This window comes from Hibiscus syriacus, unplaced genomic scaffold (assembly GCF_006381635.1).
Source record: "Hibiscus syriacus cultivar Baekdansim isolate YM2019G1 unplaced genomic scaffold, ASM638163v2 tig00111197_pilon, whole genome shotgun sequence".
NCBI classification, from domain to species: domain Eukaryota; kingdom Viridiplantae; phylum Streptophyta; class Magnoliopsida; order Malvales; family Malvaceae; genus Hibiscus; species Hibiscus syriacus.
The window spans coordinates 57034-84069 of NW_024063013.1; the positions used below are offsets into that span (position 1 = coordinate 57034).

Consider the following 27036-nt stretch of genomic DNA (forward strand, 5'->3'; position numbering starts at 1 on the left):
ACAAAAATAAAACAAACATACATCAAGCAAATACAACTATTTTACCAACCATTAATGATAATAAGGATGTTCAATTATTTAAATACATCGAGACGAGACCTTAGATTCGATCTAACAGTATGTTCTCGGTGAATTTAATTAAAAGAACATGATCTTTTTCTCGGTTCTCAAATTTTATGAGTAGTACATTTTATCCGTGTCACTTAAAGAGAGCCAAAATACATAAGCCTAAAACAAAGCCAAAAAATGACCAAACCCTCATTTGCCTCATTCATTCCCCTTCTCTTCTTTTAACCCTAATATGAGAGCCAAAAGGCTCTTCTCCCTCTTCTCTAGTTGTTAGTCACCGAGGGAAGATCAAAGAAAACCCGACCACCGTAAATCGGTGGCCACGGGGAATTGAATACTCAAAATAGCACCCCGAAACTAACCCTCTCTCAACTAGACCCCAAAACCAACTTCCCCAAACCCCCTAACGAAAAATCACCCAAACTACCCAAAGGTAAGTGATTTACCTTCGATGGTGATGTATTATGGCTCCAGTGAAGCAACAGTAGTCGAATCCTTCCTAAATGTGGGTCATTTTTGTTCGAAGTTTTTTTTAGCTCTAATGGTTTTTTTGTTCAAATGGGTTAATTTTTTGTTCAAACTGGTTCTTTCCCTTTTTTTGAACCCCCCAATTTTGTTGTTGCATGTGGATTTATGGGTAATTTTTGGGATGGAAATTATTAGATCTACCGGTAGGTGTATGGCCTTATGATTAGATGTGATTTTTTAATAGGTTTCGTAAGAATTTGGTGAAGGAGGCAGAGTGATGATGGTAGATCTGGATTTTTCGGGATTATGTTTGATTTGTTTTTATTTTTTTTGAATTTTTATGATGTGATTTACCGTTGATGCGAGATGATGATGACGGAGCTGTTGAACGGCTGTCAGATGACGGGATCAGGTGATCGGAATAGTGGCAACGACGGGAGACTTTCACCAGTGGCAGCGTGCTCTGGCTGTGGCGCAAGTTGATGGAGATGCTAGGGTTTCAAACCCTTAATGTTCTATTGGGCTACATTTTTTTGGACTAGTTGGGCTTCGGGTTTGGGCTGAATGACCTTTTGTAATTTGGGCACAGTTGAGTTTGTAATTTGGTCTGCCACAGAAATGAAATAAAATAAAATAAAAATAAAATAATAACAATAACAATAACGATATCTGGACGAAAACCGGTGTCGACATTTTGATTTTTAAAAGGAAACCCCAAATTAATCGAGATGAGATTTTTTAAATCAATTAAAAATAAATTTTTTTGGTAAAAAAATGTTTCGACAGCTTGGCGATTATGCTGGGAATTTGTTTTAGAGAGTCAGACCATTAGTTGATTAATTAATTGTCTTTGCAATGAGAATTATAAATTCGTTCAAATTTAATTTTTGATCCCTTGTTTGGTTTAAATAAATTTTATGTTTATAATTTTATTAACCACAAAATAGTAGTAATGCCTTGTTTGCTAATGTTTCAGATTAAATAAATGTTCAAGGGTTTGAGAACTATGTTTTGTGTTGTTTTATTGTTTTCATTTTTCCTCACACACTGCAGAGTTGCATTTACATAACATGAGCTAAAACTCTGTTTCGTCCCACTTAAGTGGGAGTGAAAAATTACTCTCTCGTGATGGTTTTCACCTCCGCATGAGATAGTTAATCGCTCCCGGGGCACATACCTTATGGTCCTCGTGATGGTAATCGCCTCTATACGGACATAGGGAAGTGTACCTTCTCGAATTGAACTCGATCCATATAAGCCTATCATGGGTTAGGATTGAGGGTCTGGTAGCCCAAGGAGGCACCTACAAGGACAATTCGAGTACCTCTTTCCATAGAAACGAACCCAGCATATCATGAGCCTAGTATTATAAAGCTTGACCTACCCTTAGAAATTCCTTGAGAAGTGTACACAAGGAAAAACTTCTATGAGTCTTTGGTAGAATAATTTGATGTTTATTTTAATAATATTTTCCTTTCAATATATTTGTTTATTTTAATTATTCTCCTAAAGTAGTACATCAAGGGGTAGTATTTGTTCTAAAACCTCTCTAACTATTTAAAAATGAATCCTCAAATAGTTTATAGTCTCTCGTGGTCGAACCTAAGACCTCTAGGAATTTACAATCATTCATTTAACCACTAAAGTAACTTGGTTCGTGCATAAATAGATCATACTTCATATTGCATAATGTATTAATAAGTATATTTGATTAGCTATGATTCATTAGACTTGAGCTGATCCCTATCAATTATGACATTAGACTTGAGCTGATCCTCAACATTTTTTTTCTTTTTCTTTCCTCTTATATTTCTTTGCACACAACAAAATAATGTATTTATTAAAAAATTCACATAAAGTGGATGAAAATGATCCTCGAAAGAATCCATACAAGGACCACACGTAAAACAAGTAATACGACAAAAACTCTTAAAAAAATTCTCTTACAAAAACACTTACGCCCCCTTGATTTTTCTATAAACATCTCATAATATGAAAATTAAAACATTACAATCAAAACGATTTAGACAAAACTTTAAGTAACACCAACGAATGATATTGAAAAACTCCATCCAACCTGAAAAAGTAATGTACCTATATATGCCCGACATAAAACAAATACGTGAAATGTCACCAAATCTTACCCACTATCTCGTAAATTACCATACTATCAAGCTTATATATATTGAACCCTGTTAGTCTATCATTCCACAATATAACATGAAAAATGTAAAGGAAAAAAAATGTTAGACACCTATTTTTAGAAAAGAATTTTTTAGACACAAAATTGTATTTTGAGGTATAGTTTTAAACCTTGTAAGGCGATCTCTCTACTGGGTAAGGATAGAAAAAAACCAGAGAAATTGATATGTCCGAAGTTTGAGTTCTTAATTTACCCTGAAGAGCAATGAAGTGAATTAAAGTTTCCAGATCTGATCTACCCTCAAGAGCAGCAGAATATATCTCTCTTTCATATTTGATCTTCAAAAATCTCTTTTGAGATATTATTCATTTTAAACCTTGTAAGGCGATCTCCTCGCTGGGTAAGGCTAGAAAAAAAATCCTGAGAAACTGATATGTCCAAAGTTTGAGTTCTTGTTTCTCGAGATGATTTGTGTGTCTCGGGATGAATTCAAAACCGAATTCGCTCAACTTGATATGTTACCATTCTCTCGGAAGAGTTGATTCTCTAGAGCACATTCTTTAGCGGTTGATTAGTTATCACAGATATGGGAAAGGCCCGAAAATATTGTCGGAGCTTACGAACTGCTAGTACTAGAGAAAAGACGATCTTCTTTGTTTTTAGCACATTCCAAGTCTGCGCACCATTGATTTGGGACCTATGATCCTTATCTACGCCAACTAATTGAGCCGAGCTTGTCCCACAATGGTTCGACCCGATTAGATGATTCGATCCTTTCTACATTTTCCAGCATTTCCCCTTCAGCCTGCAATGGATCTAAGGACATCATATTACTAAACTTCTTGTTAGGGAGTCCAGAACCAATAAGTTCTAATTCACCAATATGACTGGTAGAATTCCCGACAGCAAAGCCGACAGTAACATTGGCGTCCCTCCCTCCCAACACATATGATATTTAATGCTTCATCTTTAACGAGGCGTCCAGCAATTTGAAGTGTTTTCCAGCGACCTCGCTAGGGAAGGGACAACCAGTAGGTTTTTCGATGATACTTTTCCGGCCGTTGAATCGAATGAGTTGACAATGACATCGCTGGACAAGCTGTCCTCTCCACCCTCTATTCTATCCATCAACTACAAGAAATAAGATCTTTAGAGACCATTTAATTGTGACATCAAATTTTTTATGTAAGCCAAGGTTCCATTTAAATCTTATCTTCAGAATTCTTTGAAATTTGAATCAAAACATATTTTCTTCGATTGCTCCTTTTGAATTCAATATTATGGTATGGCTGTAAAAGAGTCAAATCGAGTTTGATGTTGTCGAATTTGATTTAATTCGAAAAGTTTAAAGTTGAGCTCGACTCATGCTCGAAAAAATTAAAACTCAAAACATTTTCAGATTCGATTCGATTGAAGCCCAGACTTATATTTTAGGCGTAGGGTTTGATTGTGTAGGGAACTAGAATGAAACAAACTGAATCTTGTGAATATATTTAATTTGAAATGCTTTTTTTAAGCTTGTTGTGAATTGATGAAATTATTGCTTGGTGTGTGTTATAATAATCTCTACTTATATGACATTTTTTTATATTAATGAAAAAAAAATTAAACATTAAAATTCAAACTTCAAATTAAACATAATAATTGAATATTAATAAAATATAATAATTGATTAGATCTAAATATTCATGAAACAGTAGGCATGGCATAACGGCACAGTGGACACAAGTGACTCTTTTCCAGCCATTCTTCAATACATCGGTTATGGAACACGTGCCCACACGGAATACGTTTAGCTTGCTTCTTTTCATCTCCAAAGCAAATCACACACTCAAACTCGAACCCTAAATTCAAAACTTTCTCTAACCCTTCGATGCTTGACTTAGTAGCCGGCACAAACCCAATTTCCTCATAATCCACCGTCGTCGTCGTAATATTCACGATCAGTATTGCGGTTCATCTTAAATGCTCCGAATGCCACATTAATCAATAACTTATCTACGTTCTTGTTGCGATCAGCGCTATTCATTGAGTCGATATAGTTAAAGATTTTGGAATCGGTCTCAACCTTGAAATCTTCAGGGATTTCTTATTCCCACGTGGCAAAATTAACGGAGTCCTCGAATAGCTTTTGGTGAAGCATGTTACAGAATTTAGTGGGATCAAAATCGTGATGAAGATCGAGCAAAGCGTTACAGTAACGCAACCGGCCGCATAGTCGAGAGTTATTGATGTCTAACTCGAAGTCTCGTGGGATTTGATCTCGTATAAGTTGACCCGTCCATATATAGAGTACCATGAACCAGAATCCCTCTGCATCATCAAGAGAATATGAATTCTTGATGCTTAGCTTCCCCTCATATACGCACACATCTTTAACTCCTACTAAAACACTAAATATTTAATCATTTTCCTACAAGAATAATATAATATTTTAATATTACTTTATTGAATACTCTTCTTGTTACCTTAATTACGTATTTATTTTAATTAGAGTTAATTACAATATGCATCCTCAAACCATGACCCTCATTCTAAATTAATCTCCAAAATTTTTAACATTCTAGTTTCATCTCTAAACCACGAGTCTCATTATAAATTAGTCTCTAAAATTTTAAACATTCTGAACTCATCCTCAGACTATCACCCTTGTTTTATATTGATCCGTTAACTTTTGATTATTTTAATTTCATCCCCAAACTTTTGAATGTTTTAGGGGAAGTTATTTAGATGTTCCAAAGTTTGGGGATGAATTTGAAATGTTTAAAAGTTTATAGATCAATTTGGAATGATAGTCATAGTTTGGGATGAATTTAAAATGTTTGAAAGTTAAGAAGCAATTAAAATTAGAGTTAAGTATAGTACGATCAACTCTTTTAATTATTTCAAAAAAAAATTATTTTATTATTAAAAAAATAGTGTTATTTACTTTGAATCCATTAAATATAGAAATCTAATTAACCACGTTTTTTGCTAACTCCAATTGATCCATCTTTTATTTTCCTCTGTTGTGTCCTTCCTTTATTCAAAATATTTTATTAAAAAAAGTTAATAAACAACAATATTTATATTTTCTGTTATCTTTACTATTTTACACATATCAAAATAAATCTGTCAAATCTATCAATAACTTTTCAAGGATAATTTTGTCATTTATATTATTTTACATATGATCAAATTTATCTCCCAAAATTACGTGTTTTGTCGACATGAAATACATGATAGAGGGAGTACTTATTTTTCACTATCGACCGTTCACTGTCTTTAAACTAATCAAAAACGTTTGATTTTTCCTTCCCTCCTTCCTTTTATACTTTTTTTGCTCAACGAGGAAGTTTTTGTGAAATTTTATGCTTCATAAGAATATAAATTCATCATTCACTTTGATTTCGGAAAGATCAAAAACATTGCTTTCAATGAGTTTTTATAATCTTGTGAAGTTAAAAAATGTGGTTTTTGAATTAAGAAATTATAATAAATTTTAAATATTAAAACTCAAACATAAACATAATAATTATATATTAATAAAAGTATAAGTTGTAGATACCCGTTTTGTTAAGGTTTTTAATTATATTATTATTATTATTATTATATTATTTTATTTTTCAAGCAAAACTACAACAAAACCCAAAACCATATTACAAGCCCACAATAAAGATCTAGAGCCCAACCAATAGGGACCAATCAACCTAAAACAATTAGGGTTTCAAAACCCTAGTTCTCCTGTCATCACCAAGGAGAAGAAGAGTCGCATCTCTGCCACTGCCGGGGAGCTACACTTTCGTCGTTCTCACCATCGGTCACTTTAGCTCGACCAAATCCCTGTTTCAAATCAAATCCCAAAAAATCAATCAAAAACAGTAAAAAAACTCAAAAAATTGAATCAAATAAAAAAATTGATCCGAAAAAACTGAGATCCTCGCCAACCGTCTATACTCTTACCCATCTGCCCCTATCTGCCAGAGCCTCACCAAACAAGCAACCATGAAGAAAGATGAAGCGTATACAAAACTTTGATTTTTGAAAGATTAAAAGAGTAGTTGTCTTGTTTGATATTCATTAAACTCTTGTTTTAAAATTTGCTTCAATTGCGATCCCATTGTATGGGGCACCATTTCTAAAAAAATCTTCATCAAAATATTTTCACATTCTGAAAAAAATTAAAAGAGGAAGAAAAATATTTTCAAAAAAGACAATCTCATTAGATTAGATCATGGAAAAAGGGAAGTGCATCTCAGACATAGAAGCTCATTATCAAAACTGGGGAAAATGACAATTTTTTGGGCAAAATGAGCTGAGACAAGCAAAACAAGTTGTCATAAGTTAAGAATTGCAAGGATGCTCGCTAGTGCAAACAAAGAGTGAAGATAACCTAATTAGGGATATAATGAAGACTGAATGGGCAACCATTCCCACCACAGATCAAGAAAACATGCATTTATACATGTTACATGAATTTACATCATGGTATCATACATTCATCATACATGATAAATTTTGATTTCTCTCATGAAAATGCTTGTAAATTCTATTTTGAGAAACCATTTTTTCCATAATGTTGTTTTCTTAGAAACCTCACTTTAGTCCTTCTTAGGATGATTTCTCTAGAAATTATTTTTGTCCTTCTTAGGATGATTTCTCTAGAAATTCATTTTTGTCCTTCTTTGGATCGTTTATCTAGAAATTTGTTTGTTTTTATCAAGATTGTTTCCCTGAAAACCTCAATTTGTTTTGTCTTAATATTGTTCCCCAAGGAACCTCATTCTTTATTATTCTTAGGATTTGTCTCTTAGAAAACTTAATCTTGTCTTACTATAGATTGTTTTTCTAGAAGCTTCAACTTGACTTTCTTGTGAAGAGAAGTCAATTTTTTAGTGTTGTCATACTTGACTTTCTCATGAAGAGAAGTCAATCTTTTAGTGTTGTCATATTATTGACTTTATCGTAAAAGGGAGTCAATCTTTTAGTGTTGTCATACAATACTTTCTCGTGAAGAGGGGTCAATCTTTTGGTGATGTTATTCTTGAATTTCTTATGAAGATGAGTCAATGTTTTAGTGTTGTCATACTTGACTTTCTCATGAAAAGGAGTCAATCTTTTAATGATGTTATTCTTGACTTTCTTGTGAAAAGGAGTCAATCTTTTAGTGATGTTATTCTTGACTTTCTCATGAAGAGGAGTCAATCTTTTAGTGTTGTCCTTTTTGACTTTCTCGTGAGGAGGAGTAAACCATTTGATGATATCATTCTTGACTTTCTCGTGAAGAGAAGTCAATATTTTAGTGTTGTCATCCTTGTCTTTCTCGCGAAGATGAGTCAACCTTTGAGTGTTGTAATTCTTGATTTTCTCGCGAAGATGAGTCAACCTTTGAGTGTTGTTGTAATTCTTGACTTTCTCGCAAAGAGTAGTCAACCTTTTAGTGATGTCATTCTTGACTTTCTTGGGAAGAGAAGTCAACCTTTTAGTGATGTCATTCTTAACATGAATTTCTCGCGGAGAGGATTCAACATATTAGTACTATCCTTATTCAACTTAACTTTTTCGTATAGAGAAGTCAGAAATTTACCTGAAAGCGGCTATATCTCTTCAAAGTGGATGAGCAGCGTTATTTCTGACATTAAATTTCCAAGAAAAAAATACAATCGAAAGAAAATTGTTACCTTGTTGTCTTGGCCCTATTTGTGTCTTCACATTCATGCATTTTACATGAACATGCATCTGGGCATCATTTCATCAAAACAAGAAGAGTTTCTCCTCTCATGAGGATGTCTTTAAAATCTATTTTGAGAAACCATTTGGTTTTTCTTAAGATCTCTTCCCTAGAAACCTCAACATTATCTTCTATGAGATTGTATCTCTAGAAACTAACTTTATCTATTTTGTGTCGTTTCATTAAAAGTTCTAATTTTGTCTTTATTAAAGACCTTTTTCACATTTTCAAAGGAGTAAAGATAAATGAATCGCATCACTGTATTCATGAGAACATTGTTCAGAATAGCAAATACGTTGCACTTTCAAGATGAATATTTTACAAGTTTTTCTAGAAAACTAAAGATTTATGACAAGAAAAACTCATTAAGCAGTTCAAAACCTTCAAGATAGAGAAGGGGAAAGTCACGAGATTCATGGCAGACTTGATGTTTATTGAATTGAAGATTGAACTTTTATACGAGAAATTACTTTTCGAAGATTTCTTAAATATTGACCTTCGGGTATGGTATTTTCAAATTCGTGAATATATACTGACAAGTTATAATTTTCCTCCAAAATTGATATTCCCTGAAGAGCAGTGAAGAAAATTTACCTCGATTCAATCCTCTCTTAAGAGTAGTTAAGTGAATCAATGTTTCTAGATCTGATCTACCCTAAAGAGCAGCGAGCATATCCCTTTTTCAGATTTGATCTTCCTTAAGGAGAAGTGGAACAAATATGCCTCGATTCAATCTTCCCTGAAGAGCATTAAAATGAATCGAAGTATCAGATATGATCTACCTTGAAGAGCAGCGGAACAGATCCCTTTTTCCAAATTTGATCTTCTTTGAAGAGAAGTGAAGCATCCATCTCGATTCAATCCTTCCTTAAGAGAAGTGAAGTGAAAAACTTTACAGATCTAATCTACCCTGAAACGCAACGGACCAGGTCATTTTTTTCATATTTAATATTCCCTAAAGAGCAGAGAAGCGAAACAAAACTTATTCAATCTTCCCTGAAGAGCAGTAAAACAAATCAAAATTGATTCAATCTTCCCTAAAAAGTAGTGAAGTGAATCAAACTTTCAAAATCTGATCTACCCTAAAGAGCAGCGGAGCATATCCCTTTTTCCAAATTTGATATTCTCTGAAGAACAATGAAGCAAATCCACTTGTTCTTTAAAACTTTATTCCTACTGAATTCATCTTCGAAAATAATTAAAATTGCTAACCCACTTAACCTCAATATTTTCGGACCTTGAATTCCATCCATATGCATCCACTTTGCAATGTCTTTTATCTTCATGAAACTCTTACACCATCCGACAAGACTGTCTTTCAGTACCAGCAGTTTATCTTCATCGATGAAGCCTTCAACAGGAGCCGCTAGGTGAAGTCTACCGTCCTCCCTACTCTTGATTTCAGATGGTTGAACAACACTAGATTTCTTCCTTCAAAAAGCATTTCTTGTTTGATATCTCGTCATGTAGACTCGAACTTTAAATTAATAATATTCGAGTTACCTCTAATAAAATTTAGTTATAGAAATTAAAATCTAAATTAACAATTTGGAACGAATGGGTTTACCTTGATTTTATGATTTATAGTCAATTAATAAGACGTATAAGCCTGCAATGGATCTAAGGACATCATATTACTAAACTTCTTGTTAGGGAGTCTAGAACATATTTTCTTATTGCTCGTTTTGAATTCGGTATTATGCTAGGGTTGTAAACAAGTCGAATCGAGTTTGAGTGTTGTCGAATTTGATTCAATTTGAAAAGTTCAAAGTTCAGAGCTCAACTTATGCTCGAAAAAAATTAAACTCAACATTTTCAGATTATATTCGATTGAAGCTCAGACTTGATAATTTAGGCGAAGGGTTTGATTGTGTAGGTAACTAGAATGAAACAAACTGAATCTTGTGAATATATTTAATTTGAATTGCTTTTTTTTAAGTTTGGTATGAATTGATGAAATTATTGTTTGGTGTGTGTTATAATATTCTCTACTTGTATGACATTTTTTTATATTAATGAAAAATAATTAAACATTAAAATTCAAACTTAAAATAAAACATAATAATTGAATATTAATAAAATATAGTAATTGATTAAGTCTAAACATTCATGAATCAGTAGGCATGGCATAACGGCACAGTGGACACAAGTGACTCTTTTCCAGCCATTCTTCAATACATCGGTCATGGACCATATGCCCACACGGCATACGTTTAGCTTGCTTCTTTTCATCTCCGAAGCAAACCACACACTCAAACCCAAACCCTAAATCCAAAACTTTCTCCAATGCTTCGATGCTCGACTTAGTAGCCGGCACAAACCCGATATCCTCATCGATCCCACCATCTACGTCATCGCTGTAATATTCACGATCAGAATCACGGTTAGTCTTAAATGCTCCGAATGCCGCAATAATCAATAACTTATCTACGTTCTTGTTGCGATTAGCTCTATTCATCGAGTCAATGTAGTTAAAGATTTTGGAATCGGTGTCGACATTGAAATCTTCGAGGATTTCTTGTTCACAAGGGGCGAAATTAACGGAGTCCTCGAATAGCTTTTGGTGAAGCATGTTACAGAATTTAGTGGGATCAAAATCGTGATGGAGATCGAGCAAAGCGTTACAGTAACGCAACCAGCCGCAAAGTCGAGAGTTATTGATGTCTAACTCGAAGTCTCGTGGGATTTGATCTCGTATAAGTTGACCCGTCCATATATAGAGTACCATGAACCAGAATCCCTCTGCATCATCAAGAGAATATGAATTCTTGATGCTTAGCTTCCCCTCATATACGCACACATCTTTAACTCCTACTAAAACACTAAATATTTAATCCTTTTCCTAGAAGAATAATATAATATTTTAATATTACTTTATTGAATACTCTTCTTGTTACCTTAATTACGTATTTATTTTAATTAGAGTTAATTACACTATGCATCCTCAAACCATGACCCTCATTCTAAATTAATCTCCAAATTTTTTAACATTCTAGTTTCATCTCTAAACTCTCATTGTAAATTAGTCTCTAAAATTTTAAACATTCTGAACTCATCCTCAAACTATGACCATTGTTCTATATTGATCACTAAACTTTTGAATATTTTAATTTCATCCCAAAATTTTCGAAATTTTTAGGGGGAGTTATTGAGGTGTTACAAAGTTTGGGGGTGAATTTGAAATGTTTAAAAGTTTATGGATCAATTTGGAATGATAGTCATAGTTCGGGGGTGAATTTAAAATGTTTAAAAATTAAGAACCAATTTAAAATGAGAGTAGTAGTTTGAGGATGTATAGTACGATTATCTCTTTTAATTATTTCAAAAAAAAGTTTTTATTTTAATCTGAAAAAAGTAGTGTTATTTACTTTGAATCCATTAAATATAGAAATTCAATAAACCACATTTTTTGCTAACTCTAGTTGATCCCTCTTTTATTTTCCTATGTTGTGTCCCTCCTTTATTCAAAAAATTCAATAAATAACAAAATTTATATTTTCTGTTACCTTTACTATTTTACACATCAAAATAAATCTATCAAATCTATCAATAATTTTTTCAAGGATAATTTTATCTTTTCTCTTATTTTACATATGATCACATTTATCTTCTAAAATTACGTGTTTTGTCGACATGAAATACATGATAAAGGGAGTACTTATTTTTTATCTCCTAAAATAAAATTATTCTATTTTATCTTTTTTATATGATTTTTTATTAATTTAAATTAAATAAAATTTAGTATCAGTTCAAAGATTCGTAATCATTTGACACATATATGTTCATATGTGATTCTCAAACACGAGATCTTAAGGATAACAATAATCCCTAACCATTGAAGTCACTCATTTCGTATTCCTTTTTCTTAAATAATGACAACTTAATTTTATTATTAAAAACAATAGAAGAAATTAGAATTATGACGCACTCTAGAATAAAGAGAAAAATGAAGATAATAATTACAAAAAATAAATCATACAAAAATAAAAAATATTAATCTTAAATATATGAAGATGTATGCAAAAAAAAAAGTATCAAAATCTTAATAAATGCACTATAAAAAAAATAAAAATAATAATCAGTTACGCTCAACAACCACCATTAAATTATTATCACAATCCACTAAAAAAGGGGATGTGGTTTAACACTTTTTTATTTTTAATGATTAATTTATACAGATATATGATTTTAGGGGAAATTCACGGCTAATATGATCAGTTTATTCTAGTTTTTGTAGTTTCTTTTTCTCCTTATTAAAAAAACAACGATTACCATTAGTTCACCAAAATTAAATAGTTATAAATAACATCTTCCTACTTTATTATTAGATAGTTACAAATCAACTTTTTCTTCTTTGATTTTGTTTAGTCGACAATGACATTGGACTTGATGTTAGTTATTGTTCTTTAGTTTTCTTTTTTCTCTTTTTTTTTTTTTAAATTTTAAGGTGGGATAAATCAATTTATGTTTCTTAAGGTGGGATTTGATTACACCACAACTGATCAAGATATCATTTATTTGTAATATTGTTGATCTTCCATACTATGAACTCATGGATTGAAATGCACGATTTTGCTTTCGTGGATAATTTCTCACAATGACCGGCTTCGATTTTCGGTTCTCTGTGGTCTTTCAATAGCTTAATCTCTATTCACTTTTTAATAATACTAGTTGTTTCTATTAAAAAAAATTAAATGTATTAGAACCTCATCATGATTCATTTTATATTTTAAAAATATTTTTTTGGATAAAATGTATGTATTAAATCCAAATGATGCGCGGAAAAACTGCTACAAAATCACAAGAGTATCTACAAAAATCTCCAAAACTCAGTCAAGAAGATCCCATTCTATACAAAGCTTAGCATTAGTGGGATCAGTTCTATCAAACTTCCTCCCATAAAGAATGAAACCAAATATCTCCTTCAAAGAATAAAAAATATCACATTGGCTCCTGATCGAACCCCCAAATAATCCCATATAACACTCCTCCCAAATACAGTAAATGAAAGCATTCCAAGCCAATTTAAGTAACTTAACAGTGAGACACTTATCTTTAAGACATGAAACCGCCCAGTCCAGCTCTTGATCCCAAGAAAGAGTTGATCTATCCAAACCACAAAGGCCAAGAACAACACTCCACACCCTCACCGAAAATGCACATTCAAAGAAAATATGATTTTTGGATTTGTCCGCATCAGCACATAACGCACAAACACTATCCATATCCGTCCCCATTCTCCGCAACCTATCCTTAGTCGCAAAACGATTAAGGATGGCGAACCAAGCAACCATAGCATATTTAGGAACATGCAAAGGGAACCATATCAACTTGTGCCAAACAATTCTACAATCCCTCCTCGTAATTTCAGACCATATATCTCCCGTTCTCGCTGATCTCAAAATAGCCAGAAACATCCCACTAGCCTCACTTCTCAATGATAAAATTTTCCTCAAACTCAATTTTAAAGACCCCTTAATCTCAAAGCTCCAAAAATCAACCTCCTTAATAATATTTTAATATATTTGTTTATTTTAATAATATTTTCCTTTCAATATATTTGTTTATTTTAATTATTCTCCTAAAGTAGTACATCAAGTGGTAGTATTTGTTCTAAAAGCTCTCTAACCATTTAACAATGAATGCTCAAATACTTCTCTCGTGATCAAACCTAAGACCTATAGGAATAACAACCATTCTTTTAACCACTAAGGTAACTTGGTTCGTGCAGAAATAGATCATACTTCATATTGCATAATGTATTAATAAGTATATTTGATTAGCTATGATTCATTCGTTGAAGTAGATGTAACAATCCACGGTAAATTCTAAAGTTTCTCTTGATATAAAATATATACAAAGTGTTATTTCCAAATATTTCTTTTATTTTTTTAATGACAAATTATTAAATTATTAAAAAGAAAGAGCAAATTTAGTTCACACAAAATTTTCGTATATAGTGATTAAAAATAAAATTTCAGGGCTCACACAACCAATAAAATAAGTAACTAACCAAAGAAAATTCAAATTTCAAGGTAGGAATGTGTCCACCCTAAACAGAAGGTGGATCCGCTACTACTTAGTGACTAAAAAACCTAATTCTATAAGAATTGTTGTCTAAAATAATTATTTACTTATTAAATAACCTCAATTATCAAATAATCTTTAATCACTAGAATTAAAATACAATCCAATTTAAAGAAAAGCAATTAGAATTCGAGTTTCCTCTAATAAAATTTAGTTATAAAAATTAAAATCTAAATTAACAATTTGGATCGAATTGGTTTATCTTGATTTTCTTTAAAAGGATTATGATTTATAGTCAATTAATAAGATGAATTATGGTGATTATATTAAAATAAAAGTGTGAACATAAGTCTAAAAAGAAAGAGCAACTTGCTAATGCTAAGACTCCTGTAGAAAAAGGAGGAACATCAAAATCTCCTTTACAATGATAGTTTGCTTTTGGAACATAAGAGGATTAAATAATCCTCATAAGCAAATAAAAGTCCTCCAAAGGGCCAACCTTTACAAAGTAGATATCCTATGTTTGATGGAGACTCGTATTAAAGCTGATAAATATGATAACATTCTGCATTCTAATTTTGGGAGCTGGAATGCGTTTACAAATTATGATTATGCCTCTAATGGAAGAATCTGGCTGCTATGGAAAAATGGAATTGACATTTCTCTCTTCAATTCTTCTGATCAAAGTATCACTGTCAAGTGTCGATACAACATTATCCCCTTTATCATCGCTTCCATTTATGGCAGTAATAATGGCTCTAACAGAAGGCAGTTATGGCAGCGTCTTAGACATCTTGACTCTCAACTTAATTCTCTCCCTTGGATTCTATGAGGCGATTTCAACACCTGTCTTCACTACACTGAAAGCTTTGATTCTGATCTACTAGACCCTTATCTATCAACTGATATGAAGGATTTTCAAGAAGTGACTCATGACCTCCTCCTCTAAGATCACCCATACTTTGCTCACCCTTCTCATGGAGTAATAAACAAAAAGATGCATTCTTAGCAAGGAAACTTGATAGAGTTTTAATTAACTCCTCCTGGGCCAATTCTTTGCTGAGGTATTTTGTTGAATTCTATGCCCCTGGTCCCTCTGACCATTGCATGACTGGTCTGGTTAAACAAAGAGACCCACACTAACCGACCCAAACCATTCAAGTTCTTCAACTTCTGGTCATATCACCCTTCCTTTCTTGATGTAGTCACCCATTCCTGGCAGCAACATTCTCAAGGTAACCCCATGCAACCTTTGTTTCTCAAGCTAAAATGTCTAAAGCCTTGCTTACAATCTTTAAACAAGAATTTTTACAACAACTTATCTGCTATGGTCAAACTAAAGAGAACTGAGTTGGAACAATTACATATCCTAACTCTTAAAGGATCCAGCCCTATTGATAAAGAACTTAATGCTCAAAATGAGCTATCTAACCTTAAAGAGGCTAAAATATGTTTCTTAGGTAGAAAGCTAAAATTAGATGGCTCAAAGAGGGGGACAAATGAACCAAGTTCTTTCACTCTGTCATTGCAACAAAAAAATAAAAGATACCATTAGAGTTCTTATTATTCTCAAGGAAAAAGGCTGGAATCATTTGATGAAATAGCTTTAGAAGTCTTAGAGTTCTTCAAATTAAAACTAGGTACAACTGACCCTAATATTCAACAGACTGGTGCTCATTATTTGAAAAGTCTACTCCACTTTGACTTGCATGCTGAAATTTCAACTGATCTTGTTAAGACTGTCTCTGATGAAGAAATCAAAGAAGCTCTTTTTATTCAAGGAAATGACAAGTCCCCAGGCTCAGATGGATTCACCTCGCTCTTTTTCAAAAACACCTGGCATGTGGTAGGTGAAGATGTAATCAAAGCTATCAGATTTTTCTTCCAAGAAGCACTCATCTTGCATGCCTTCAATGCCACTATAATAGCCTTGATTCATAAGGTTCATAACCCTAGCATTGTTAAGGATTACAGGCCAATCTCATGTTGTTCTGTGCTATACAAAATCATCACCAAAATTCTTGTTAAGAGACCATGCTGCTGCCAGAAATAATTAATCCTAATCATTATACATTTGTTAAAGAAAGAACTATAACTGATAATACTCTCCTTTCTCAAGAGTTAGTAAAAGGGTATGGAAGGAAGCATATATCCCCAAGGTGTGCCCTCAAAATTGACCTTCAAAAAGCATTTGATTCCCTTAATTGGGAATTCATTTATTCTATTCTCAAAGCTATTGGGCTACCAAGTATCTTAATAAGGTGGATAGAAGCATGTTTTACTACAGAAGCTAGGTACTCTATTCACTAAATGGCAGTTTGGTTGGTTACTTCAAAGACCATAGGGGAATTAGACAGGGTGACCATTATCCCCTATCTTATTTGTGCTAGCTATGAGCTTCCTCTCCAAAACTCTTAATATTGCTACTGCCAAAGGGATTTTCGATACCATCCTAAATGTAAAAAGATAGGCCTTACCCACCTTTCATTTGCTGATGATCTCTTAATTTTTTGCAAAGGAAATCCTGATTCTATTGCTGGAATTATCTCTTCCTTAAATCATTTCTACCATATGTCTGGTCTTAAGCTTAATGTTAGCAAGACTGAACTCTTTGCTGCTGGAATTTCCTCTTGATCTTCAAATTATCAAAAACATTTTTGGTTTCAAGCAAGGTCTTCTTCCTGTTAGGTACCTGGGGGTTCCGTTAGTCACTAAAAACTAACATAACAGAACTGCCAGCCTCTTATTGACAGAATTAAGCTAAGAATCCATCACTGGTCAGGTAACCTCTTAAGTTATGCTGGAAGGCTTGAGTTAGTCAAAACAGTCTTGTACAGTGTGGCTAACTACTGGTGTAGACAATTCATCCTCCCCTAAACCATTATTAATCAAATTGATCAGCTTTGTTCTCGTTTCCTATGGAAAGGAACTAACAAGGCTAACAGCAGCATCTGGAGCTAGGTTCAGCTGGGCAAGACTCTGTTATCCCAAATCCGAAGGAGGCTTAGGTTTGAAGAACATTAAATCCTGGAACACTGCCAGAATGATCCAGCTTATTCGTAATATCCTTGCAGGAGAAGGATCTCTTTGGGTCGCTTGGTTATATTGCTATGTAATTAAGAATGAAGACTTCAAGGACATGGCTGAAAAAGCTTCTCACAGCTGGAACATCAAGAGATTATTGAAACTTCGATCTACTGCTCTTCCCACTCTCAATACAGGAACTAAAACTACTAAAGACGTTTGGGAAGCTGTTAGAGACAAAAGAAATAAGGTACCTTGTCACAAAATTATATGGTTCCCTTCTCACATTCCAAAAATCAGTATGATCGCTTGGATGGCCATCTTGGACAGACTTCACACTCAGGAAAAACTGTCTCGGATTGTCAATGATAGCTGTTGTGTGTTATGTAACGAGACTATTGAAACAAGGGATCATTTATTTGCTGACTGCAGCTTTGCTAAATCTTTGTGGAGCTCTATTCTTAATCTTTCTCATCTGCGAGTACCTTACATGCCATGAGAAGCAATGATTAACTGGGCTTATGATGAATGGAAAGGTAAATATCTCCTTTCCTCCTTATTGAAGCTTGTTTGGACTTCGTTCATCTATTTGATTTGGGTGGAGAAAAATAGAAGAATCTTTCATCGAGGATCCAGAGAAGTCGATCAAATTCTGTCAACCATCAAAGAGCTTGTCGAATCCAATTTAGAGGCAAAAACATTAATAGATTAGATAATGTTAACAGTAACTTATGCTACTACTGGGGTATAAACTAACCATTTTTGTTGTAAGTAATTGGTTATACTCCCTTTTGGGATGATTGTTGTAGCTACATTGCTCATTTGGATAATAAATATTTACTTATCCAAAAAAATGTGAACATAATAATTGTATATTAATGAAAAGTATAAAATAAGACTAATTAATAAAGATTTAAACATTAGGCATTGTATACGTGAAACATTAGGAATTGGTTTAGGCAAAACTTTAAGTGACACCAACAAATGATATTGGAAAACTCCATCCAACCTGAAAAAGTAATCTTCCTTGCAGACATCGTTTTTCACCCAAGCGGGGAAAGACCGATACTGACTCGGGGGTTTTCTCTTTGAAAAGAATTTCAAAATGTGAGGAGTCGCCACCAATCATTTAAGGTGTGATTAAGACACCATAAAAACCGAGTGATTTTAATAAAACATTTTATTTTTATCAAAATATCAAGTTTTAAGGTTTGCAAAAATCCAGAAATCAGGTTCGGGAGTCAATTACACGTGTTGGGAAGGATTATCACCCCCACAAGCCAAAAATTAGTACCTAGTTGGTTACCATGTATTTAAAATCAGTAATTTTGAGTTCGATATTTATTTAATTTGAAAATCATTACAGATGTAATGTTGAAAATGATATTCGTTTATTAAAGCCGATAGCATTCGCCCCCTAGCGTAAATGCAGGAGATCAACTATTGTTCCTAATAATCGAACATTGCCTTAATTTCAGAAAACATGATGCGATTTTGAAAAGGATGTCGACTTATTTTGGGAATCACCAGTAGTCACTCCCTGTAATCACCATTTTTCCTTTTATTATTATATATATATTATTAATATAAATTATTAAAAATAAAACCCAAATACCTGAGCCCATTACCCAAACCAAACCAAACCCTAAAACCAAACCCAAAATAAAAAAAACAAATACACAAAGACCCTAAACCTAAACTAAACTAGACTCACCCAAACCGTTCGACCCGATTATCGGCCAAAACCCAGATCCATACCCTAACTAAACATGACCCTAACACTCATGGATGTAACAGCTTTAGCTAATGCCGCCGCTGCCACCAGAGCATCATTTTAAGCATTCTGCCACTGTCACAGCCTCAGGGATAAGCTATATCTCAAAGATTAAAATCCATAACATCATCACAAATAGTAACCCAATTTTAGATTAGGGTTTCTTTTGATTATTTTATATAAAACCTATGTAAATTCTCAGTTATAAAAACCGAACCATTTTGTGAGGAGGGAGATCTTTTTTCTCTTGGTTTTTCAAAAAAAATACAAGCAATATTCGAGGTATATTTTTTGTGTGTTCTTTTTTTTCTTTTCGAAATACAAGCAAGCAAAAAATATATATAAACAACGTATTTTACAGCAAGTAAAAAAGAAAAAAAAAAGAAGAGATAAGAGTAAGGGATTACCTTGTGAGGAGATAGTGAGTCGAGCCTTAGTGGTCGGAGTGAGAGAAACCCAAGTGTCGAGTTGGTTTTTGGGGTTATTTTTAAGCTTTTTTGGGGTTTTAAGCCTAAAATAGAGGCTCATGGGGATAGATCTAGTTGAGACGAGTGTTTTAGGGTGATTTGGGTCAATTTGAAAATTTTGACCACCGTGTGCGGTGGCCGGTGCGGTGACTGGACGGCGACCAGAGCTGACTAAGGGTAGCGGCCCATTGCGAGGAGGGGAAGAGTTGAGAGAATTATCCCAAGTTTTTTTTTCGGTTTGGGGTTATAAATGAAGAAAAAAAGGAAATGGTAATATATATAGGAAAGACTAATGGGTTAATTGCGTTTTAAATGCTGAATTTTTGTCGTGTTTTTGCATTTTGGTCTCTATAGAGACCAAAATTATTATTTTACCTTTCTGACATGCTTTAAATTTTTGGTTTATTCACTGTTTAGTCCCTGTTATTTTAGCGTGTTCTTTGCATTTTAGTCTTATAGGGACTGTTTTGTTATTTTCCCCCTTTTATGTTTTTATTTTTATTTTTTAGGGTTAATTTCATTTAGATTCCTTTAAGTTTATCATGTTTTTGCATTTTAGTTATTAGTAGTGACTTTTTATTTTTTAAAAAATAGGAGGTTTGATTATGTAATTTTACCTTTTATTTAAATATGTTACTTTTAGGCCTAATTAAAAATGAAAAATTACCCTTAGGTCCTTATAGATTACACATGTTTTGTATTTTAGTCACTAGTCTATTTGTTTTTATTTTATTTCGAATTAAGCTTTAAGTTTCAATTTATTTTAGTTTAGCCCCTTTGCATGTTTAATTTTAGTTTTGTAATTTAAAATGTATGCAATTAAGTCCTTGAATGTATGTTTATTTTATGATTTTGTTTTACTGTTTTTATTTATTTATTATTTTAATTATTTTAATTCGATTTAATTATTTCGTTTCATAGTTTAAATTCTAGATTTAGTTTTTAAATTAGATTAATATTCGAATCAGATTTAGGAATTATGACGACACTTTAGTTTAATTAGGGAACAATTCAATTTGAGTTTCTCACTAAAAATGCCCGATTACTCGAGTTGATTGTTCGAATCCTTAATTTAATAATCTTTGAATAATTTTAAAAATTATCTTAGCATAATTCCTTTCTTTTAATTAGTATTAGAGCTTAGAATTGTAGATTAATCCTTTAAACTTTAAGATTTATAGACATAGATCCTTAAGTTTTAGAATTTAATATTTAGGTCTTATAAGTGTAGTTTTTCTTATCCTTTGACTATTTAGTCCCCAAACTTAATTAGAGCTTAACATTGAAATAATTAAATAGGATAAATAGAGCCTACAATTTTAGATAGGTTTTAATATAGTCCCCCTAATTTAGGGAATACTCTGAGTCAACCCTCGCATAAATGATCAAGGGACCACCTCGGTTATTCACTTCAATAATTGATTAAAATTAAATAAGATTAATATTAGAACCTACACATCTAGGTTTGTGCGTTTAAGTCCTTTAACTTTCATAATTTGAAACCTTAGGTTAGATAAAGCCTTAATTTACTTTTAGTTTAATTTGGATGAATAAAATTTTGTCTGATTGCATTTTATTTTTAACTCTAAGGCACTGTTTACTTATTAAGGAATTAATAATATCTCTCCCACAATAATACTCCGGGGTGACTACTGGTAATTCCTGAAATAAGTCGACATCATTTTCAAAACCGCATCATGACTTTATAAAAACGAGGTAATATTCGATTATTAGGCACAATAGTTGATCTCCCGCATTTACGCTTGGGAGCGAATGTTATCGGTCTCAATAAACAAATACCCTTTTCAACTCTGCATTCTTAATGATTTTCAAATTAAATAAAGATCAAACTCAATATTTTTGATTTTAAATATAGGGTAATCAACTAGGTACCAATTTTTGGGCGCTTGTGGGGGTACTAATCCTTCCCCACGCGTAACCGACTCCTGAACCTGATTTCTGAATTTTTGAAGACCCCAAAACTTGGTATTTTAATAAAAATAAAATGTTTTATTAAAATCACCCAGGTTTAATTGTGTTCCAATCTCACATTAAATGATTGTGAGTGACTCCTCACATTTTGAAACACTCTTTAAATAGAAAAACCCATAGTTGATATCGGTCTTTTCCCCACCCGGGAAAAAAATGGTGTCGACAGCTTGGCGACTCCATTGGGGATGTTTTTTTAAAACAAATTGAGAGTGGAGCCACGAGTTGGTTACCATGTATTTATGATTTTGGAAATTAGTTCGTCTTATTTAATTTACGGATCATTTTGTTTTTTCAAAAGAAAAAAATAGATTTTCTCTCTGGTTAATGCTTACACTTCTGTGAATATTTAGGATTGTTGCATATCATAACTCTAAACCGAGCTCAAACCCGGTTCACCAAAGTAAGGAGAAACGTCACACCTCACGAGGAGCATTGGGCTTCCTTGTGTGGGTCTGATAAAGTATCTTTGGAAAGCTCCCTAAGTTGCCTATCCAGATATCATATTCAACGTACACTTTTAGTGGTGTGATCCCTTGAGCTGAACCCGATTCGCAAGCCTGTAATGGGCTAGAATCGGGGTCAACCTTAACATATCATAAAAAAGATAGATCGGGAACCTTTGATATAACCCAGCCTCATATAGAGAATTTAGTAAATTACCCCGCTAGAGCCATTGGATAGCCTAGGATAACTAGAACGCATATGGTTACGATTATTAATTTCCTGTGTATGCTTTATTTTTCAGTCTCAACTTTGAGTCAAATTTAATTATTTCTGCTAAGATTTCATTTTTTACTAATCATTTCAACTAACTTGATTCTTTTTGTCTTGTTTCTACTAACATTGACTTCTTTTTATCTGGTCTTATTGCATTTTGCATGAACATGACATATAATTCAAAGGTATTGATCCTTTAAATAACTGATCGTTTATAGGTTCTTGAAATATAATGGCCACAACAATGCCTTTCACTGGGATTAGAAGAATTTCAGAGGTGCTCTACATAGATCGAGTATTATCAAGAGAAAGTTTACATACTAAGGAGACAAGTCAGAATCTACCTGCTGAGCACGAACCAGCTCGAAATATTTCTAAAAGTATGAGACGAAGTAGAAGCTTTGAAGAAGATACATACTATGTTTGCAGGAGCTAGACAATTTACAGATGGACCAGATTTTCACTACCCCAGTGTACCGAGACATTGTCAGTTTTTCAATAATTGTTCAAGGAATCGTTACTTTTAGGATCAATTCCTTGTCATTTGTATCTCACATTTTCACTCTTATTTTTGCATCTTTATTTTTGTATGTGCATTACACATTCATATTTTATTTGTTTCAAACCTTTTTTACATATATTTAATCATGGAATTTTGGGAATAATTCGTAGAGCATTCCATGACAGAAATTCTAAAAAGCAAAGTGGAGCTAACTTGGTCTTCCTAGAGAAAGATAAAAGCCATGAATGAGATTTTGGCACGGGTTGGTAAAATCAAGAAACTTCAAATGCAGCTTGTTAAGACTCAACAAGAGATGATTGATCATGTAAAGAAATTTTAGGCCGAATCAAGAGTGCATATGTCTAAATTGATGCACATGGTGACAGTCTTGATTCATGGAGAGAAACCACTAGAGGATCCAGCTGTAAAGACTGTGAATGAGACTCTGAACGTTAATGGTGGGGACAACGTGACAGCAACCCATGATCAAGGACTTGTTAAAGAGCATGGTAACTCAAGTCAGCTGCAAGATTTGGATGTAGCCCCAGGGGGCATTGCTGAATTAGTGATGAGTGAAGGACCAATGAAATGTAAAAGTTTCCTTTTAAGAAATGAGCTCCACTCAAGGAAGAGGGGCATGAAAGGAGATCAAATACTGGCCAAGAAAGAAAGATTCAAAGTCCTATAATTCAATGTTTTAGCCCTTCATACCATCAAATAAGGGTCACCAGGCTCTATCTCTAAAGACAACGCAAGCTAGTCTTCCATCAGGAAAGTTGGATGATAGTAAAAGGAAATCACATAGTTTTCAGTTCCATCCTTTCCATTTTTCATGCAAAAAATCACATTTTGAAATGCTTAAAGTCAGGCTGATTGCATCACGTTATGCCCAGCCACAGTGGCCTCCAAATGAGAAATGGTCTTATAAGGAGGTTCCTTGGGGTAAACCATACTGAAACTTCAAGATGTTCAACTAACGTTTCTAGCAACCTTGAAGGAAAATTACAGGATCCTCTAGAGTAAGAAATTCAGAGATCCAAGGAAGAGAAGCAGAAGGTCAAAATTCAATACCAAGCATTTCTTTCCCAACAGAGATTAATCCAGTCAAGTCCTATAAAGGTTACATATCACAAGAGAATGAGGGAAGAAATCCAAATAAGAAGGTTTTAGTGGATGTAATCCGAGACTGGCCCATAGGAATGAGAACGAATTTGTCAAGCCTTGAAGTATCTCTGATGCCTATATCAGATTTTATGATGACAAGTGGGGCAATAGACATTTCAAAGAGTCTGACAGGTACGCCACCAATAGTTACAACAAATATTGCTCAAAACCCAACCAAGACTATCATCCTGAAATAAAATCATTTTGGATCAAAATTTTGGCCCAATTCCCAACGAGGGAAGAAAGAGCTAAACAAGCAAAAAGAGAAAGAGGTCAACTTGAAAGAATGTGATAATCCTTGGGGGTATATGAAAAATACTTTTTAGTATGGGAAAGTCAATGGTGGACCACAGTTGGTGGAAGCGAATGATGAAGAAAAGAAGAAGAAAGATCAAGAGCTGTCTGTCAGTGAAATGCCCGAAGATACTGAGGTTGGAAAATTCGTACTGAAATCTGACCATGTTTCCCTGAAGGAGAACTGAAAAGTGGACTACAGAGGATCTCCGTGTAGTTTCTAGATGAAAATTAGAGTAATACTCAGAATCAAATCTTATTCTTTTGCCTGCGAGGATTAAGAAATCTTTTTTGAAGGGCTACTATGTTAATCTTACGTTGTTTGCAATTGAAGATGTTTTCCTTTATTTCTCAAGTGGCAATCATTTTATACATTTTCATATTCATTATCATTCTTTACATTCTTTTATTTCGTATTTTTATTGAGGATGGGGAAAGATGAGGATGAACAAATATTATCTCGCCATGAAGAAATCGAGATTTTGAATGAAGAAGAGATAGTAGAGATTATTTTGTCAACCATCGTAACATACAGTTGTATTATTCTTGTGATTTTCCATGCATTAATGTTGGCAAGTCAAAGCGTCACACTTATATTCCCATTGAGCTTTTCTCTTTGGTGTACTTGTAACTCTATACAAAAGCTATGAATACCACTTTTCAGGGAACTTCGCTGGTTGAAAACTCAAGACAAGGACCTCAAGAAAAAATAAATGTCTTGTTTAGTGCTTTATAGAGGATCAATTATGGTGCTGAGCTAATACTACGTTCATGTGGCGTTTCTATCAGCACTAATTTCACCCAAGTGGAAGGTCGTGTTCTTCTTGCACCAAGGTTAAAAGTGGGGAATTATGAGGATTTCTTTCCAAGGAATGGGCAATAGAATTTTAACAACAAAAACTGGTAAACCCAACTAAGATTGAACGATGGGATGTTATTAATTTCTCGGCATGACGTGATACAAATAGCCTTGTTTGAGATCTAATTAGATGTGGATTCATGAAAGGAATTATGATAGACCCTCCCTATGATGTGTTTCAAGAGACAAATCAGAACAGACATTGTTCTCTCGTTATTAGAGTGGGTAAAATGCTTGAGGACATCCGATACAAACTTCTGGGAGCTCCATAGCTCATCTTTTGTGTTTTACCTAGACATCTATATGGACACAATCATCTAAGATTGAAATGATAGATTCTCTATTCAAAAGAGTGTTTGATAATGAGGATGAGGGTATCATTTGGGAGATTCTCTTGGACTTCTATACAAGTTCATGAAGAGGAATCCTGATTGCATAATCATATCCAGGGGTAAGGTCAACAGGTCTCAGTTCAATCAAGCTTTGAAAAAAAACTAGATCAAGTCATTGAGGCTTGTAATTTTCTTGATAAGAGTTGGAACCATGAGGTCTACCCGTTATCATGTTTTGTTAATCAGATTGAGTTTTCGTATGATGATCTCTAGGAACCAGTTCATTCTCTGTCATGTGTGTACCAAAGAAGCACCACCGCCATCTTTATCATTGATCTTATTTTCTATGCCCACTTGGAAACTTTGCACTGGGGGCAATTTATGATGCTTGAGGATGCTTCTAAGATATCGTCAAGTCAAGATGGTGTTACTGTTCTCGAAGTCATTATCGTCCCTCAGCTTTCTAGATTGAAAGAAAATGTCAACTGTTCTATGATCTTCTGTTGAAAAAATGTTGCTTTTCAACCATCATTTTGCGAAGGTTTTTACAACTCAAGACTTATTTAATTTACCTTCGAAGTAGACGTGTGTTCGGACCTTGTTGGGGTTTTACAAATGTTATTGATAGACATGAATAGTTGTTGATTAGCCGTAGCCTTCTTCTCCAGTGGCTTGCTTTAGGCTTCATCATGTGGAATGACTATTATGTATTCTTTTGTTTAGAAGATGAGAAAATAAAAAAGAAAAGGAAATAAAAGAGAGAAAAAATAGAAAAAAAGAAAAAGAAAAAGAAAAAAGAAAAAAAAAAATAAAAATAAAAATAAAAATAAAAAAATATAAAAGAGAGAAAAATAAAATAAAATAAATTTTTTGAAAGGGTTCAAGACAAAAATCCATAAAAAATCGTCTTGAAACCAAATGAAGGGTTTGAGTTGAAAACCTAAAAGGGCGGCTAAAATACATTTTGATGTTAGGTATCTGGAAAATAAAACCCTCTAAAGTATCTGGTACTTTGGGATGAGTTTCACGACTGTAAACATTTTGGGTATTTTCGGAAGTCCTATAGATGCAAGCTCACCTCTACGCTTCAAGGTTGTATTCAGTTGATTGATTTATAAGAGCCTAACATTTTGAAAGGAACTTTACATCTACATACATTTTGACAACAATTGAGATCTTCTAAATAGAAGCTTACTTCAGTGCTCCAAATTATATCAAATCGATTGGTTTAGGAACATTCATGCTAATGATGCTTGAGGCATTTGGCTTTATTTCTTGATTTTTATCCTTTCCATGATTGCCACGACTTTGTAAAAATTCCAATTTTCTCATGTCAAGCCCAGATTTCTTTTACAAACATCTTATAAGTAGATTAACATAGTTAAAAAAAAAGAAAAAATTTCTTGGTATTACTTTGAACTAATCTTTTAAAGCAAGGAGCCCAAAGTAGCCCAAAACATTAATACTCGGGAAATAGCATATATGAGCTGAATT

General features: G+C 33.4%; 1 protein-coding gene and 1 pseudogene across 1 annotated transcript; one reads left to right on the top strand and one right to left on the bottom strand.

The window, feature by feature from the left end:
* Window positions 1-13219: 13219 nt before the first annotated feature.
* Window positions 13220-13807, bottom strand: LOC120155558. The gene has a single exon (XM_039167089.1). The coding sequence runs from the start codon at window positions 13805-13807 to the stop codon at window positions 13220-13222; it is 588 nt and encodes a 195-aa protein (XP_039023020.1).
* Window positions 13808-23747: 9940 nt separating this feature from the next.
* Window positions 23748-25542, top strand: LOC120155559 (annotated as a pseudogene).
* The last annotated feature ends 1494 nt before the right edge of the window (window positions 25543-27036 follow it).

Bases quoted from the DNA above. Each gene is read 5' to 3' on its own strand.
- LOC120155558 (XM_039167089.1), bottom strand. From the start codon at position 13,807: ATGTTTCTGGCTATTTTGAGATCAGCGAGAACGGGAGATATATGGTCT.